The sequence below is a fragment of the Sinocyclocheilus anshuiensis genome, unplaced genomic scaffold (assembly GCF_001515605.1).
Source record: "Sinocyclocheilus anshuiensis isolate Anshui unplaced genomic scaffold, SAMN03320099.WGS_v1.1 scaffold817, whole genome shotgun sequence".
Taxonomy (NCBI): domain Eukaryota; kingdom Metazoa; phylum Chordata; class Actinopteri; order Cypriniformes; family Cyprinidae; genus Sinocyclocheilus; species Sinocyclocheilus anshuiensis.
Genome location: NW_015536521.1, coordinates 112,277 through 128,349, shown reverse-complemented (window position 1 = coordinate 128,349; position 16,073 = coordinate 112,277). Strand labels below are relative to the sequence as shown.

The window sequence follows — 16,073 nt, the reverse complement described above, 5'->3', positions numbered from 1 at the left end:
CTATCAACGAGAGGAACGTCTGTACTTCCTCAACAGACAACGAAACAGCCACTTTTTGGTTGTTAAAAAAAGGTGCACTCGTTTAAAACAGTTGCGTTCGACCCTTCGCTGGCTGTGCTGATTTAAATCTAGCAGTTCTCTTGTGTTTGTGTCGCAAGTTCAGTGACGCAGCTAGTGACGATTATCTCCGGCCAATCCGTGATCAGCAGAGTTTACACGTCACGTTTTGGTAACGGTACGGTTCACTTGGAACCTCAACCGAGGTGGTACTAAAAAAAGTACCAGGTACCAAGTACTGTACCCAGTGGAAAACCCCCCAAAAGTGAACCGTACCAAGCTGTACCGTGCCGTATCATGCAGTGGAAAAGTGCCATATGTGGACGCTTCTTTGTCAGATTAAGTTTGAAGTGGATCAGATTTTATGCTGATCAAACATCTGGTCATGCAAGACTTGGGTGAAGCTGTCAGAAGAGGAGATGGGGGGATGCCCTTTCAGCCTTTTGCATCGCACTGTAGTCAGCAGAAAGAGTGAGATGGAAGGAGTGAGTGAAGAGCTTACACTGCAGCCAGCAGTGGCAACTCAGCTTCGCGATCTATCCCACAATCCCCAAGGGCTCTGCAGTGTGGTGTTGCCATGACGACCCGTTTCCTCTTCCCAAACTGGAGCGAGTGATAGCGAAAGAGAAAGACAGATGCAGAGGAAGAAGTGATTGGTAGAGAGCAGCGGTAAAGCAGCAGTGCCCCCTCATTAGCCGACGACACGAGAGAGAGAAAGACAGAGAGCAGCTCACACCCTCCTTTACACACTCTCTGGGTTGTAGGCAAACATATGTTAACGCTTTCTCACAGTGAAGCTTGACAGCATCCATCTCCATTAATTTTCATTGTATGGAAAAGAGCTGCATGAACATTCTGCCTAACATCTCCTTGTCTGTGGGTGGAAATCAAAGGATAATATAGTAAATCAGTTTTTTGATTGCGGCAGAGAGCAACAGTCAGGGTCCTGGAAGTTAAAATTTCAATTTTAGTGACTTTTGACATGAACTTATAAGCCCATAAACCCAAACTGTGAGTTCTGAGGTTGTTAATTGAATGTATATGTTTTTGTTGACGCCATTGGTTTGCATTTTTTCTTATTTTTAAAGCTTTTTAAATTAATTCTCTTTAACAGTTGAATTTGTCATGAAAACTACATTACCCATGATTCTGTACTGAAAATTCCACTAATCAGAGTCATGGTGAGCAAATTGTGCCAAAAGTGCTCTGCAGGGAACGCCCATTACCATGAACTTATAACGTAATCGAGGCGGCAGTTGCTATGCTGTCAAAATACTTAACTATATGTATATTTATGCATATTTTGCAATAAAATATATTGTTTCCATATGTATAATAAACAAATATAAAATTATTAGTTAAATAACTCTCCATTGTTCTTCATTCTATTGTCATTTGCAGCGCTTCATGGGATTGTAGTTTTTTTCCCTCACCAAAGCCATTAAGTATTCAGCTGTAATTTTGTCTTTTTGTCTGATTTTCAAATACTTTCTTGCTTTAAATCAAAGTTTGTAATGTTATGATTCACCTTGTAGCTGTTTGGCTTAGTTGATGGCATATAACACTTTAACAAAGACTTTTTTACAATCCCTGTAGGAAAACCCAATGGTTCCAGAAGTAAAACAAATACTATGATATTGCAGTGTTTTTTTATTATTATTTTAGTGTATAGCAATTGTATTGTCATTCTGAGTTTAAATGAAAAGTAACAATCGCAACACTACACAATAAGGTCCCATTAGTTAACATTAGTTAATGCATTAACTAGCATTAACTAATGAGGAGCAATGCATTTGTTAAAAAAAAACAGTGGAAACAGTGTTACTGAAAGAATTGAGTTGCTCTGAATAGTGACCTTATTTTTACCAAAAATATGAAAAATGTACTGCAAAATGTAACAAAAATTCTTGGCATGAAAATATTGATTCAGCATTGAATACTTTGAATGAGTAATTTAATTGAAACTCAAATCATATTGGGTCTGCTGAGACTGTGAATGTATTCTATATCTATTCTATAGATATATGAACTATAATTGCAAATATGTAAAAAACAAAAAACAGGATTTCTTTCTCAGGATATCTATTAACAACATGATAATGCTGCACAACAACAGTTGAGCCCACGCTGCCCCTGCTGGACACATGTTGAACTGCACCCATGCTCCATTCACACATGAATGTTTTGGTTGGCTGACAGTGGAAAGCATTGAAAAAACAATACAACATTAATGAGACACGTCCACCCACAGTTTCTCAGTGTTGACTCTTATTTTCTCTCTCATTCTCCTTTCCTTCTCTCAATCTCTGTATTGCAGTTATCCGGCTGTCTGTGACTTCCTACAGAATAATAACTTGTTATCAATCATTCGAGCACATGAAGCACAGGATGCAGGGTATGTATTACCTGTTTTTCACTCTGTATTTCAATTTTTGTGTATTAATATGCACCCTTTAGGTGTAGATAAGGTACTAAGGTGTACTTTTAAGGGTACACTTTTTTCATACACACACAGTTTTCTAAACATTTTGTCTATTAAAAGTAAATTAAAGTGTGTTTGTCTTCTCTCTCTCTCTTCTAAAAGGTACCGGATGTACAGGAAGAGTCAGACCACTGGCTTCCCTTCCCTAATTACCATTTTCTCTGCGCCAAACTACCTTGATGTTTACAATAATAAAGGTGAGTCGTGTTTTCCTTATGTGCGAGAAAAATGGAGCATTGTGATGGGAACAGAGAGCTGGATGAGAGCGTGGGCAGGACCATCAGCTTGAGTGACTCCATCCATGTGGTCTTATCATCCGCTGATGGAACATGGTCAACCTCTCAGCAGTACCATCTAGTGGAGGCTTTTTGTGAAAATGAATGTTCAGCCACATACAGAATTGATACACTGTATATCCAGATGTATTAACACCATGTTTGATTGACATGTTCTTCCTTATAAAGCTAATTTAGCTTGGGTTTTGTCATATCATTGTGTGTACACAATGTTTCAGCCAAAAATGTAGACAGCGATTCCACTTGAATTAGTCGATTAGGAAACAAACCCAGCGGCTCAGGAAGCCACGCTCTCTTGAGATTATTTCTCATATTATTGATTTGCGAATTTTCATAAGCTGGAGGCTCACTTTTTCTTATTATTCACTTCCTCAGCTGCCGTCCTGAAGTATGAGAACAATGTAATGAACATCCGGCAGTTTAACTGCTCCCCTCATCCTTACTGGCTGCCAAATTTCATGGATGTCTTCACCTGGTCGCTGCCATTTGTGGGGGAGAAAGGTACCTATATTTCATATATATATTATTATTATTAACTCTAATGAAATATTAATGTGTATATATATATATATATATATATATAATTATTAGTGCTGTCAATCAATTCAAAAAATAATTAATTAATAGCATATTTTTCTGAAATTAATCACGATTAATCCCACCTAACATTCAAGTTTTTAAATATACTTTTATATTGTAATAATTTCACATGCAATCTTCAAATCAATGTACAAACAACATAAAGGCGGTATATTTTTTTAAGTATTTGTTTAGTGGCATCTTTTTTATGACTGAAGGTGAGTATACCAATACTGATGTCTCTATGAAATTGACCATTGATTATAGCCATTTAACATTAAATTATAAATGAGAGCTATCAATTTTAACATTTATTAGACTTTAAAAATAACAACTTTTAATTTAACTTAAAGGGGTCATATGATGCGATTTCAATTTTTCCTTTCTCTTTGGAGTGTTACAAGCTCTTGGTGCATAAAGAAGATCTGTAAAGTTGCAAAGACTAAAGTCTCAAATCCAAAGAGATATTCTTTATAAAAGTTAAGAGTCAGCCACACCTACCTAAAACGGCTCGTTCTAACACGCCCCAACATACCTACGTCGCTCTGTGTTTTAAAAAAAAAAATAAAAAAAATGTTTGTATTTATTTATTTCATATATATACAGTATATATATATATATATATATATATATATATATATATATACAGTATATATCAGTGCTGTCAATCGATTAAACATTTTTAATTATTCACAAATTGTTTTCTTAAATTAATCGCAATTAATACCGCCTAACATTCAAGTTTTTAAATATACTTTTATATCTCAGGAAGACACTCACAAAGGTTTGCCTTCGATTCTGAACCCCTGCTGTGGAGGAGAAACTGTTGGTACACTTGTACCAATACTTTTTAATAATGTTTTTAATAATGTAGAAAAAAAATGTAAAGAGTATATTTTTAATATTTATTTAATCGCACCTTTTTTATGATTGAAGGTGAGTGATACTGATACCAATACTACTGATGTCTCTAGGAAACTGTTCTTTTTATCCAAATATTTAACCATTGACTAGCCATTCAACATTACAAGAGCTATCAACATTTATTAGACTTAAGAAAATAAAAACTTCTAATTTAAGTGAACTTAAAACAATCTTCACATAAACCCATTATAATAAATGTCATACCTGTGCCCTTCAGCAAGTAGGTAATACACAGAAATTGAATAAAGTTATCAAACACTGAATTCTAATTTGAATCCTTTAAGCTACAAATGTTATTGATTTCCTCTTTTTTTTTCTTTTTTCTGGGTTATTAGGTTTGTTGGCTGCTATTTCTTTAAGAGCTGCCGCTGCTAAACGTGACGCGGATCTGACATGCATTGTGTTTTCTCACAACCTTTTATGTATAAGTGCAATTGAAGAGCATGTGTTACAAGCACAGTATAGCAGCAGACAGGAGAAGAAAATTTGTTTTTACTGACATATGGCCTGACAACATCTCATTTGACATCAGTTCACTGATGTTGTACTGAAGTTCCTCATCACCTGTTCGTTTGGACTCGTGCCTGGCGCTGAGGCGAAGTGGAGCATCTGAAAAGTCTCCTGTTTGATGTGGTAAAGACGTTCTGCGTGCCTAAATAAACAGAATTTTTGTCAAAAAAAAAAGAGGCAGAAGCAGCTGTTGTGAGTGGGGTGGCTGACCCTAGCCCTGCCCCTGCGTTAACGGTGTTAACTATTTTTAACGACGTTAAACTAGAAAAAATTAATTGCATGCGTTAATGCGCTAATTTTGACAGCACTATTATATATATATATATATATATATATATATATTGTCAGTTCTGTGTCTTGTCGTTTTGTTCCGGTGATCTCCCCTTCATCGAGTATGCCTGGGAGTTCTGCGGGCTCGCCGCTGCAACGGCTTTAGATGACGCCACCATCAACTGTCTGTTCTGGCACGGGGCCAATTGCCATTGCCCCATGGACCTCCACGGGACCACGGGACTAAGCTGGAGGGAGGGGATCCTCCGGTGTCTGTAGAGCATCTGGCCCCAAACCAGCCGCTCCTCAGTCTAGCCCGCCGGCCGCGGCATTCTTAAGCCTGCCGGCCGCGCCGTTCACCTCTTAACCAAAGTAGGAGGATGAGGAGAAAAAGACTGTTCACCGCCCTCATCCTAGCCCCAGAGCTTGCTCCAGTGTTGGCTCCAGCCCCAGAGCTCGCTCCAGTGTCGGTTCCAGGCCCAGAGCTCGCTCCGTGTTCCGCACGTGTTCCATGACCCAGTTTTCCCTCATGTTTAATTATGTTTATTGATCCCAGGTATTTCTCGTCTTCCCCTTGTCATGTCTTGTGTATTTAAAGTGTTTCCTGTTCTTAGTTCCACATCCTGTATTGAATGTCGTCTTTCCCCGCTACGTGTGATTTCCTGGTTCCTCGGATATTATTAAAGTCTCTGTATTTGCAGTCAACTCCTCGTTCCTCGCTCCGTGCTCCTCACAGTAGCGGAGTGTGACATATATATATATATATTTTTGTCTCATATTTATATCATATGATAAGCGATATCACACGAGCAGCGAGGGCGATATCACACAAGTGCTGTTTTTGTCACGAAGAACACGAGTGCAAATGTGATTTTATACAACATTTCAGTAAATAAGAAGTTAAAGGGCACCTATTATGCCCCTTTTTACAAGATGTAATATTGGTCTTGGGTGTCCCCAGAATGTGTCTGTGAAGTTTTATCCAAAAATACCCAACAGATCATTTATTATAACAGCTGGAAAATGTAATTTTTGGGGTGTGTCTAAAAAAGAGCTGTTTTGGAGCGTATCTCTTTAAATGCAAATGAGCTGCATATTCCCACCCCGTCTCCAGAAGAGGGCGTCTTGTATACGTCTCTGCATTGCATACATATACCTAGAAACAGCTGGTAGAAGCAACATAACTGAGAGCGAGAGAACCGGTGTTTAGCCGTACATATGGGAAGCCAAATGTACTGAAAGTGGGACAAAACAGTGCGATGTTACAGAGCTCACGCCGCGCTGACCTGTCATCGAGCTAGCCCCGAAAACCGAAAGTAAGCGGCGCCCCTTCTCCCCGTGTTTTTTTTTTTTTTCTCCCCCTGTGATTATGGAGATCGCGGCACGCTTCATTGCCCTAGCCCGTAGAGATCTTCCCTTCATCGAGTATGCCTGGGAGTTCTGCGGGCTCGCCGCTGCAACGGCTTTAGATGACGCCACCATCAACTGTCTGTTCTGGCACGGGGCCAATTGCCATTGCCCCATGGACCTCCACGGGACCACGGGACTAAGCTGGAGGGAGGGGATCCTCCGGTGTCTGTAGAGCATCTGGCCCCAAACCAGCCGCTCCTCAGTCTAGCCCGCCGGCCGCGGCATTCTTAAGCCTGCCGGCCGCGCCGTTCACCTCTTAACCAAAGTAGGAGGATGAGGAGAAAAAGACTGTTCACCGCCCTCATCCTAGCCCCAGAGCTTGCTCCAGTGTTGGCTCCAGCCCCAGAGCTCGCTCCAGTGTCGGTTCCAGGCCCAGAGCTCGCTCCGGTGTCGGCTCCAGCCCCAGAGCTCGCTCCAGTGTCGGCTCCAGCCCCCGAATCCAGCCCAAAGAGGGCTACAGTTCCCGAGTTTAGCCCAGAGAGATCTCATATTTATATCATATGATAAGCGATATCACACGAGCAGCGAGGGCGATATCACACAAGTGCTGTTTTTGTCACGAAGAACACGAGTGCAAATGTGATTTTATACAACATTTCAGTAAATAAGAAGTTAAAGGGCACCTATTATGCCCCTTTTTACAAGATGTAATATTGGTCTTGGGTGTCCCCAGAATGTGTCTGTGAAGTTTTATCCAACAGAGGGCTCCTATCCCCGAGTTTACCCAGAGAGGGCTCCAGTCCCCGAGTTTAGCCTAGAGAGGGTCCCAGTTACCGAGTTTAGCCCAGAGAGGGCTCCAGTCCCCGAGTTTAGCCCAGAGAGGGTTCCAGTCCCCGAGTTTAGCCCAGAGAGGGCTCCTGTTCCCGAGTCTAGCCCAAGGAGGGCCACAGTTCCCGAGTCAGGCCCACGGAGGGCCATAGCAGTTGAGATTTTCCCCAAGTATTTTTTGGGGGGGGGTTATAGGGCACCGGCCGTACCCAACAGATCATTTATTATAACAGCTGGAAAATGTAATTTTTGGGGTGTGTCTAAAAAAGAGCTGTTTTGGAGCGTATCTCTTTAAATGCAAATGAGCTGCATATTCCCACCCCGTCTCCAGAAGAGGGCGTCTTGTATACGTCTCTGCATTGCATACATATACCTAGAAACAGCTGGTAGAAGCAACATAACTGAGTGGCCTCCTAGTCTGCCTGCTCCACCGTGGCCTCCTAGTCTGCCTGCTCCACCGTGGCCTCCTAGTCTGCCTGCTCCGCCATGGCTTCCTAGTCTGCCATGGCGCCCTGAACTGCCTGATCCACCATGGGTCTGAGAACAGCTACCGCTCTGGAGGCCTGCCGTCCCGTGTCTGTCCTGAGGGGCCTCCAGAGCGCCCACCCCCCCTCCCCGTTGGATGTTGTGGGGCGCGTGGATGCTCCTTCCGGGAGGGGGGAGTAATGTCAGTCCTGTGTCTTGTGTTTTGTTCCGCACGTGTTCCATGACCCAGTTTTCCCTCATGTTTAATTATGTTTATTGATCCCAGGTATTTCTCGTCTTCCCCTTGTCATGTCTTGTGTATTTAAAGTGTTTCCTGTTCTTAGTTCCACATCCTGTATTGAATGTCGTCTTTCCCCGCTACGTGTGATTTCCTGGTTCCTCGGATATTATTAAAGTCTCTGTATTTGCAGTCAACTCCTCGTTCCTCGCTCCGTGCTCCTCACAGTAGCGGAGTGTGACATATATATATATATATTTTTGTCTCATATTTATATCATATGATAAGCGATATCACACGAGCAGCGAGGGCGATATCACACAAGTGCTGTTTTTGTCACGAAGAACACGAGTGCAAATGTGATTTTATACAACATTTCAGTAAATAAGAAGTTAAAGGGCACCTATTATGCCCCTTTTTACAAGATGTAATATTGGTCTTGGGTGTCCCCAGAATGTGTCTGTGAAGTTTTATCCAAAAATACCCAACAGATCATTTATTATAACAGCTGGAAAATGTAATTTTTGGGGTGTGTCTAAAAAAGAGCTGTTTTGGAGCGTATCTCTTTAAATGCAAATGAGCTGCATATTCCCACCCCGTCTCCAGAAGAGGGCGTCTTGTATACGTCTCTGCATTGCATACATATACCTAGAAACAGCTGGTAGAAGCAACATAACTGAGAGCGAGAGAACCGGTGTTTAGCCGTACATATGGGAAGCCAAATGTACTGAAAGTGGGACAAAACAGTGCGATGTTACAGAGCTCACGCCGCGCTGACCTGTCATCGGCGCGGATCAATTGACCGAGCCACGCAACCGCGCTACTGAACGAATCTCGCGCTACGAACGGCGCCATCTCACAATCGCAGCACAGATCAGTTAAAAAATACTTAATGTACGCAAATACGTTTAAAACGCTAAGCACTATAACGACATGACATTCACAAAGGAGTCTGGAGTGATACACGTATTTAGGTAGATTTTGAGGCACATTACCTTGAAAAACGAAAATGAAAGTAATCCACAGCGTCCTCAGCAGCTCAGATGTTGGGAGAAAATTAAGACTCTTATGTTCAGTCTTACATCCAAACACAGAACATTGGGATTGCTTGCGAGACATTGTTGACTTTACAGCTGCTCGAGCGCGGAGAAAATGGAGAACAGCAAATAAACCCCTGAAGGCGGAAACTATAGCAATGCAGAGTTGTCAATCAACCCCCGTGGCCCAGCCCTATGCAATGTGACGTCACACTGCATGAGAATCAAAATGGCAGGCCTAGTGAGACTGACTTGGTTTAAAGGGGATTAAAAAATGAGGAGTGGGTGGATTTTTATCATTGTAGGGTGGTTGTGTTCACACACTGCCAACACACATATACGTCCAAACACCATGTAAAAGTGGATTTTGCATAATAGGTTAATATTGTGCTATATTTTAAACACAATTTTGTGTGTTTTTGTTCAATTTAGCCAACAAAAATATTGCAAAAAAAAAGCCACAGCAGAATTGTTGTGCATCTCTGAGCAACACAGTGGTGTTTAGTTTCTGAATTAATCCAATTTGAACGAATCGTGTAAACCAATGATTCAGTAGCCCATTAGGGGCTTTCGCACCGCGTAGTTCTAGGAACTAGCCAGCAGGGGGGTTCCTAGAGAACCAATTTCCTGGTTGCATTCGCACCGGCAGCAGGAACTTTGAAGCGGCCAACAGAGAAGTCTTTATGCACGGCATTTACATACGTCAACAACCGGTGAATGGAGGATGCCATGATCGGAGCTATTATGTATATTATTATACATAATAAATATAATAAACAACAAAATGTTCATTTCTGGGTGAACTAATCCTTTAATGCAAAAATCTTAACACAAAACTTGACAATCATCAATATTTTTTCCTTAAGATAAAACAGAAATGACAAAAAAGCTTTTGCTAATGTCCAATACTTTCAACTGAATGTTGTTTTGATATGTTGTGATTGAGTGTTGTTGTTTTGCCTGCAGTCACGGAGATGCTGGTAAATGTGTTGAGCATCTGTTCTGATGATGAGCTGATGAATGATGGAGACGAGATCTTTGACGGTGAGACATCTTCACTCGTTTGCTCCACAGTGTACTTTATATTGCATGTAGAAGATGAATGTAATTTATGAATTCCCCAGCATGAAACATGATTATGATTTCTCGACAGAAAGGGCCTTTTCTTTGACGTCAGGTACATCCTGAATTATGACTCATAGTTCTTTCAGTATATTTCCTGTTAAGTAGCACTCTTGTGATACTGTGCTTGTAATAGTCCTTAGGTTTGTCCTAGTACTTGACTTTGCTAGCCGCTAACGTAACTACTGTACCAGTATTGGGGAGACTAGTTTAAAACCAACGTTTTTCAAGCTACAAGCTACTTATAATTTAAAGAAATGTAAACTACAACTACAAGCTGTAATTATTCTTTAGCAATATTGTTTAGTTTAACAGAAGCAGTATTTTTCTGACTCAAAAAACAATGAGGGTTTTGTGTGAATGAATCCAATTCATGCTAAACACTTTATACAGTGTAACAATGTGAGTGAAAAAGTAGCTTGTAAAAAAATACTTTGAAAAAATAGTTAGTAGTGTCGCTTCTTTAGGTTAGTTGCTCCCAAAACTGCCGCCAACACAATACACATAATTTCTGTAAGAATATAAACATTTCTGGGGTGTTTTAGCCTCTGGTTATACTGAGACTGCTTGATTTTTTTCTTTCCACCCACAGCCAATGCAGCAGCTGCCCGGAAAGAGGTGATTAGAAACAAGATCCGTGCCATTGGGAAGATGGCCAAGATGTTCTCCGTGCTCAGGTACAAATGGAGTCATTCAGTCTGCGGTCAGCTGGGTCACATGCTTATGAGACCACTTTTGCTTATCAGGTAGATAGATAGAGGAGAGGCTTCTTAAAATCAAGATATGGCTGATATTCATTGCAACACAAAACTTTGATGCAAGAAACTATTTTAAAGGTACAGAAGGTATTTTAAAGAAAGTATTTCAAAAGGAATAGCATGGAATTCTGGGCTCTCTGTTGACGTCTGTGGTTGTAACATAAAATTGCAAGTTTTATGTGGAGAGTATCTTTGGGAGACTTCTTTCCTAAAATATAAGGGTAGCGGGTTTTTTTTTTTTTTTTGCTATATATAGTCATTTATACTATGTGAGAAAACCAGTAAAAGTTAGATTATTAAGAAAACATTCATTAAAGGGATAGTTCACCCAAAAATGAAAATTCTGTCATTAATTACTCACCCTCATGTCGTTCCAAAGCCGTAAGACCTTCGTTCATCTTCAGAACACAAATGAAGATATTTTTGATGAAATCTGAGAGCTTTCTGACCATCGTTAAAATAGTCCATGTGACATCAGTGGTTCAACCTTAATTTTATGAAGCTACAAGAATACAGTTGGCACGCGTTCACAAGAGTACTCTCGTGAACATGCATCGAAGACTGACACGGAGAAGCAGAAATTGTTGAATAAAGTCATTATTTTTGTTTTCTTTGTGCACAAAAAGTATTCTTGCATAAAATTACAGTTGAACCGCTGATGTCCTATGGACTATTTTAACAATGTCCTTACTACCTTTCTGGGCCTTGAACGTGTCAGTTCCATTGCTGTCTATGCAGGGTTAGAAAGCTCTCGGATTTCATCAAAAATGTGTGTTCCGAAGATAAACAAAGCTCTTACGGGATTGAACAACATGAGGGTGAGTAATTAATGACAGAATTGTCATTTTTGGGTGAACTATCCCTTTAAATTGCCAGTGTACTAAAGCCAAATATGAGCACGTATATATTTATAATTTTTTTTCTTTCGTTTTTCTTTATATCATGTTTTTTGTCCAGCCTTTGGAATGCAGAATGAGTCTAATAATGTAAATTTCAGTAAATATTACCTTTTTCTCCGAAATTTTCGACAGACCCCCGTTTTTTGCATTTTTTTTAATGTACTAAATATAAAGTTTGTATAACTCGAGACATTTTCATATGTACACTACCATGCAAAATTTTGGAGTCATTAAGATTTTTTAAAGAAATTAATTAATTCATAATTTATAAATTATTTTATTTCAAATAAATTCTGTTCTTTTGAACTTTCTGTTCATCAAAGAATCATGAAAAAAATGGTTTCCACAACTGTTTCCAACAATTATAATGAAAGGAAATACTTTTTGGGCACCAAATCAACATATTAGATTGATTTCTGAAGGATCATGTGACACTAAAGACTGGAGTAATGGTGCTGAAAATTCAGCTTTGCATTGCAGCAGTAAATTACATTAAAAAATGTTTAAATAGAAAACAGTTATTTTAAATTGTAATAATATTTCACAATATTACAATTTTACTGTATTTTTTATCAAATAAATGCAGCCTTGGTAAGCATAAGAGACTTCTTTCAAAAACATCCAAAAAAATGTACCGACTGCAAACTTTTAAATGGTAGTGAAATATCAGTAATGTGTATTTTATTATTTCTGATAGTTCTATGCTGTCTTTGCAGAGAGGAGAGTGAGAATGTGTTGACCCTGAAGGGTCTGACCCCTACCGGGATGCTCCCCAGCGGGGTGCTTTCTGGAGGCAAGCAGACTATACAGAGTGGTGAGCACATGATCCAGTACTGGCCATGTTCCTTGGTTCTTGTCTCCCTCTGTCTCCTCCTCCTCCTCTCTTTCCTGCTTCTTTTTATTTCCTCTTCTTCTGTCTCTGTTATGTCTGTCCCTGTCCCTTCCACCTGTCTCTCCATCTGTCTCTTTCTGTATCCTCTGACAACTCCAAGCTTTGGGGTGCTGCTCTTTTAGTTCCCTCAAAGCATGGACACATTAGTGGGTCGGTTTACCCGTCAATGGTAAACTGGGGTGAGAATGAGTTTCTGAGAGGCTCGTAGGGTGTCTAGAGCACAGGAAGCGTGGAAAGCAGGAGAAGTCTCTTGCAAAGTGCGAATGGTTGAGGGGATTGTCTGAGTCTGTGGTCCATAGTCTGGTTGGCGTGCATGCGTCCCGGCGCCCGGCGCTGCTTGTGCACAACTGCTGCCTGTGCGTTACTGCTGTTGCATGGCTTGTTCAGGTATAACACACTCCCCTCCTCTCCCTCCAGCAACCGTCGAAGCCATTGAAGCCATCGAGACGGAAGAAGATGGAGAAGGTAATTCCAGGACATGTATCTGGGCATAATCCAATTTCCGATGGTAGATGAGTTTTGGAATGGTAGATGGTTTGGTATCTGGTTTGTTTCTTGTTCAACATGGGACCTTCCAGTTGGGAACACATTTTAAAACACATCTATCGTCGTATGCTGGATTTTCCGCCAGGGTCACCACATTCTGAAGTTGACTGCTCTAACTAACTAACACACTACATTAGAGAAGAGCAACAAGACCAGGAAGCCACCGATCACTACGAAGGGGCACTGCACATGTCTGGGAACAGTTTGGTGTCAAATAGTTTTCAAGAAATCTGTCATAGTCTGGATTGCTTACTAGTTAACACTGTGGCTGTGTCCAAAACACAAGGCACCTGCCTTATTATCCGGTCAGTCAATGACTAAACAGACAGCACAAGTGAATTTTAGGCACCAAAACATCACATCAAATGATCAAATAACCAAATTCAAGTGAGCTTTACAGATAACCAAGCATACATTTCACACTACTGTTCAAAAGTTTGGGTTTATTTTTTTAATTCATACTTTTATTTAGCAACGATTCATTAAATTGGCAGTAAAAACATTTATAATGATACAAAATATTTCTATTAAAAAATGCTTTCTATCTATTAAAAAATCCTGGAAAAACTAATTTCACGGTTTCCACAAAAATGTTAAGCAGCACAACTGTTTTCAACACTGATAATCATAAGAAATGTTTCCTAAGCACCAAATCATCATATTAGAATGAGCATAATTCTTTCTAAAACATTAAAACATCTTACAGACTCCAAACATGTGGATGGTAGTGTATATTTACATAAATAATTTTATGTTTCTAATTTCAACAATATATACAAATTTACAGCCAATCCTCAAATTGAATGCAGGAAGGCATTGAAGGATACATCTATTGTATGCTGGCTTCAGAAAGCAACCAGATGAAGGCATTTTAGTATCCTCATATTCAGATTTGCCTTGATCCCTTCCTACCTCCTTGTATTGCCTGCTAGTGCAGTGTTTTTTAGGTTGTAGACACAGCCATTATGTAACTAAGGAATCACAAGATGCTATTTGTACAGAAAAGTCAGTGTTTTTTTTCAGCAACTGTAATTTAATCAGATATTTGCTGTGCCCTTTTGGAGTGGTGACATTAAGGGAACATGCCTTTTACTACTTGCATGATGGTTTGAGGTAGCATCTAAACTGGAGGCATGATTTTTGGATATGTTCTGTCGGGCGCTGCTTTTCCTCTGGCCCTCATGGTTCTAGTGTGGGCATAGCATGTGATTAGGAATCAGCATCTGATTGGGAATCAGCATCTGATTCCCAATCAGGAACTCTCAGCCAACCAGAGTGTGTTCCTCTTCTACAACCTCTCGCTTTCTGAGACCAGCTCACCTCAGTGATACACACATGGATGGACTCAAGGGGTTTCTACTTCCTCTATATAAAAAATCAACAAAATAGTTAAAATAGCAGGTAGGGTGGGGTGATCTCCATATTTCCAGTCTTTTGACTTGTTATCTTGATATTTTCTCTTAAATGGCTTAAAGCTTTTCATTTCAGAGGAAACTTTAAGGCTGGTGTGGTGTGTAAAATTCAGTTTGAGATTCTTTAGCATTTTCCAATTGGATAAAAATGAATATTAAAAAAAAGCAGTTGGCAAATGGATTAGGAAGTGCAACTGACCAATGACTTTAAAAGTTGTGTTTAGTAATGTTAAAGTATTATTTTATTAAAATGTTAGTAAATAAATTATTTACTATATTTTATATAGTAAAATTTACTATGTATAATTATATTATAATATTGTTTATAATAATATTAGTAATTGGATTAAAAAGTATACTAAATAGTACTTTTAACTTACAGTATGTCTATTTGTCAATTTCAAATCATGTATTAATGCGTTATTTTATTGTTACACTTAACTTTTTAAATCTGAATTTTTAAATGTCTATTTTCCATTTTGGTAAGTAATTTATACGTTTACATTTTTATTGTTTAATAAATTTATATTTTATTTTATTAGTCCTCCATTGATTATTTTTTTAATAATCGAGCTATATAGTACTGTTCAAAAGTTTGGGTCTGTAAGATTTTTTAAATGTTTTTTAAAGAAGTCTCTTACGCTCACCAAGAATGCATTTGTTTGATGCATTTGTAATATTGAGAAATATAATTACAATTTAAAATAGCTGTTTTCTAAATAAATGTATTTTAAAATGTCATTTATTCCTGTGATGGCGAAGCTTTATTTTCTGCAATCATTACTCCAGTCTTCAGCGTCACATGATCCTTCAGAAATCATTCTGATATTTGGTACTCAAGAAACATTTCTTATTACATTTCTTATCAATGTTCAAAACACTTGTGCGGCTTTTTGTGGGAACTGTAATACTAGCAGAATAAAAGTATTATTTTTTATTTATTTATTTATTGTTAATATGAAAAAATCATACTGACCCCAAACTTTTGAAATTGATATATATATATATATGTATACAGTATACAGTATATATTTCGAAAATATTTACATGTATATATTTATATTCATATAATTTACATTAAATATAAATATATTTAAAATATAAACATAACATATTTTTCTTAAATATATACATGCATGTGTGTGTATTTATATACATAATAAATATACACAGTACACACACATATATTATGTAAACAAAAAATGTAAACTTTTATTTTGGATGCGATTAATGACGATTAATCATTTGACAGCACTAATATATGTATATATATATATATATATATATATATATATATTAGTGCTGTCAAATGATTAATCGTCATTAATCGCATCCAAAATAAAAGTTTACATTTTTTGTTTACATAATATATGTGTGTGTACTGTGTATATTTATTATGTATATAAAT

At 38.7% G+C, this 16,073-nt stretch overlaps 1 protein-coding gene across 2 annotated transcripts in view; it reads left to right on the top strand.

Annotated features, from left to right (window-relative positions):
- The window catches only part of LOC107693681 (serine/threonine-protein phosphatase 2B catalytic subunit alpha isoform-like), a 58,835-nt gene that overhangs the window by 41,089 nt on the left and 1,673 nt on the right, over positions 1–16,073 (top strand). Inside the window, exons 7-13 of one of the 2 annotated variants that reach the window (XM_016493149.1) lie at positions 2,375–2,452; positions 2,642–2,736; positions 3,211–3,336; positions 10,003–10,080; positions 10,751–10,835; positions 12,532–12,629; positions 13,125–13,172. In XM_016493149.1, coding sequence (XP_016348635.1) covers positions 2,375–2,452; positions 2,642–2,736; positions 3,211–3,336; positions 10,003–10,080; positions 10,751–10,835; positions 12,532–12,629; positions 13,125–13,172 — 608 coding nt within the window. The remainder of the gene's footprint in view (positions 1–2,374; positions 2,453–2,641; positions 2,737–3,210; positions 3,337–10,002; positions 10,081–10,750; positions 10,836–12,531; positions 12,630–13,124; positions 13,173–16,073) is intronic. The other variant, XM_016493157.1, reaches the window with a different exon arrangement.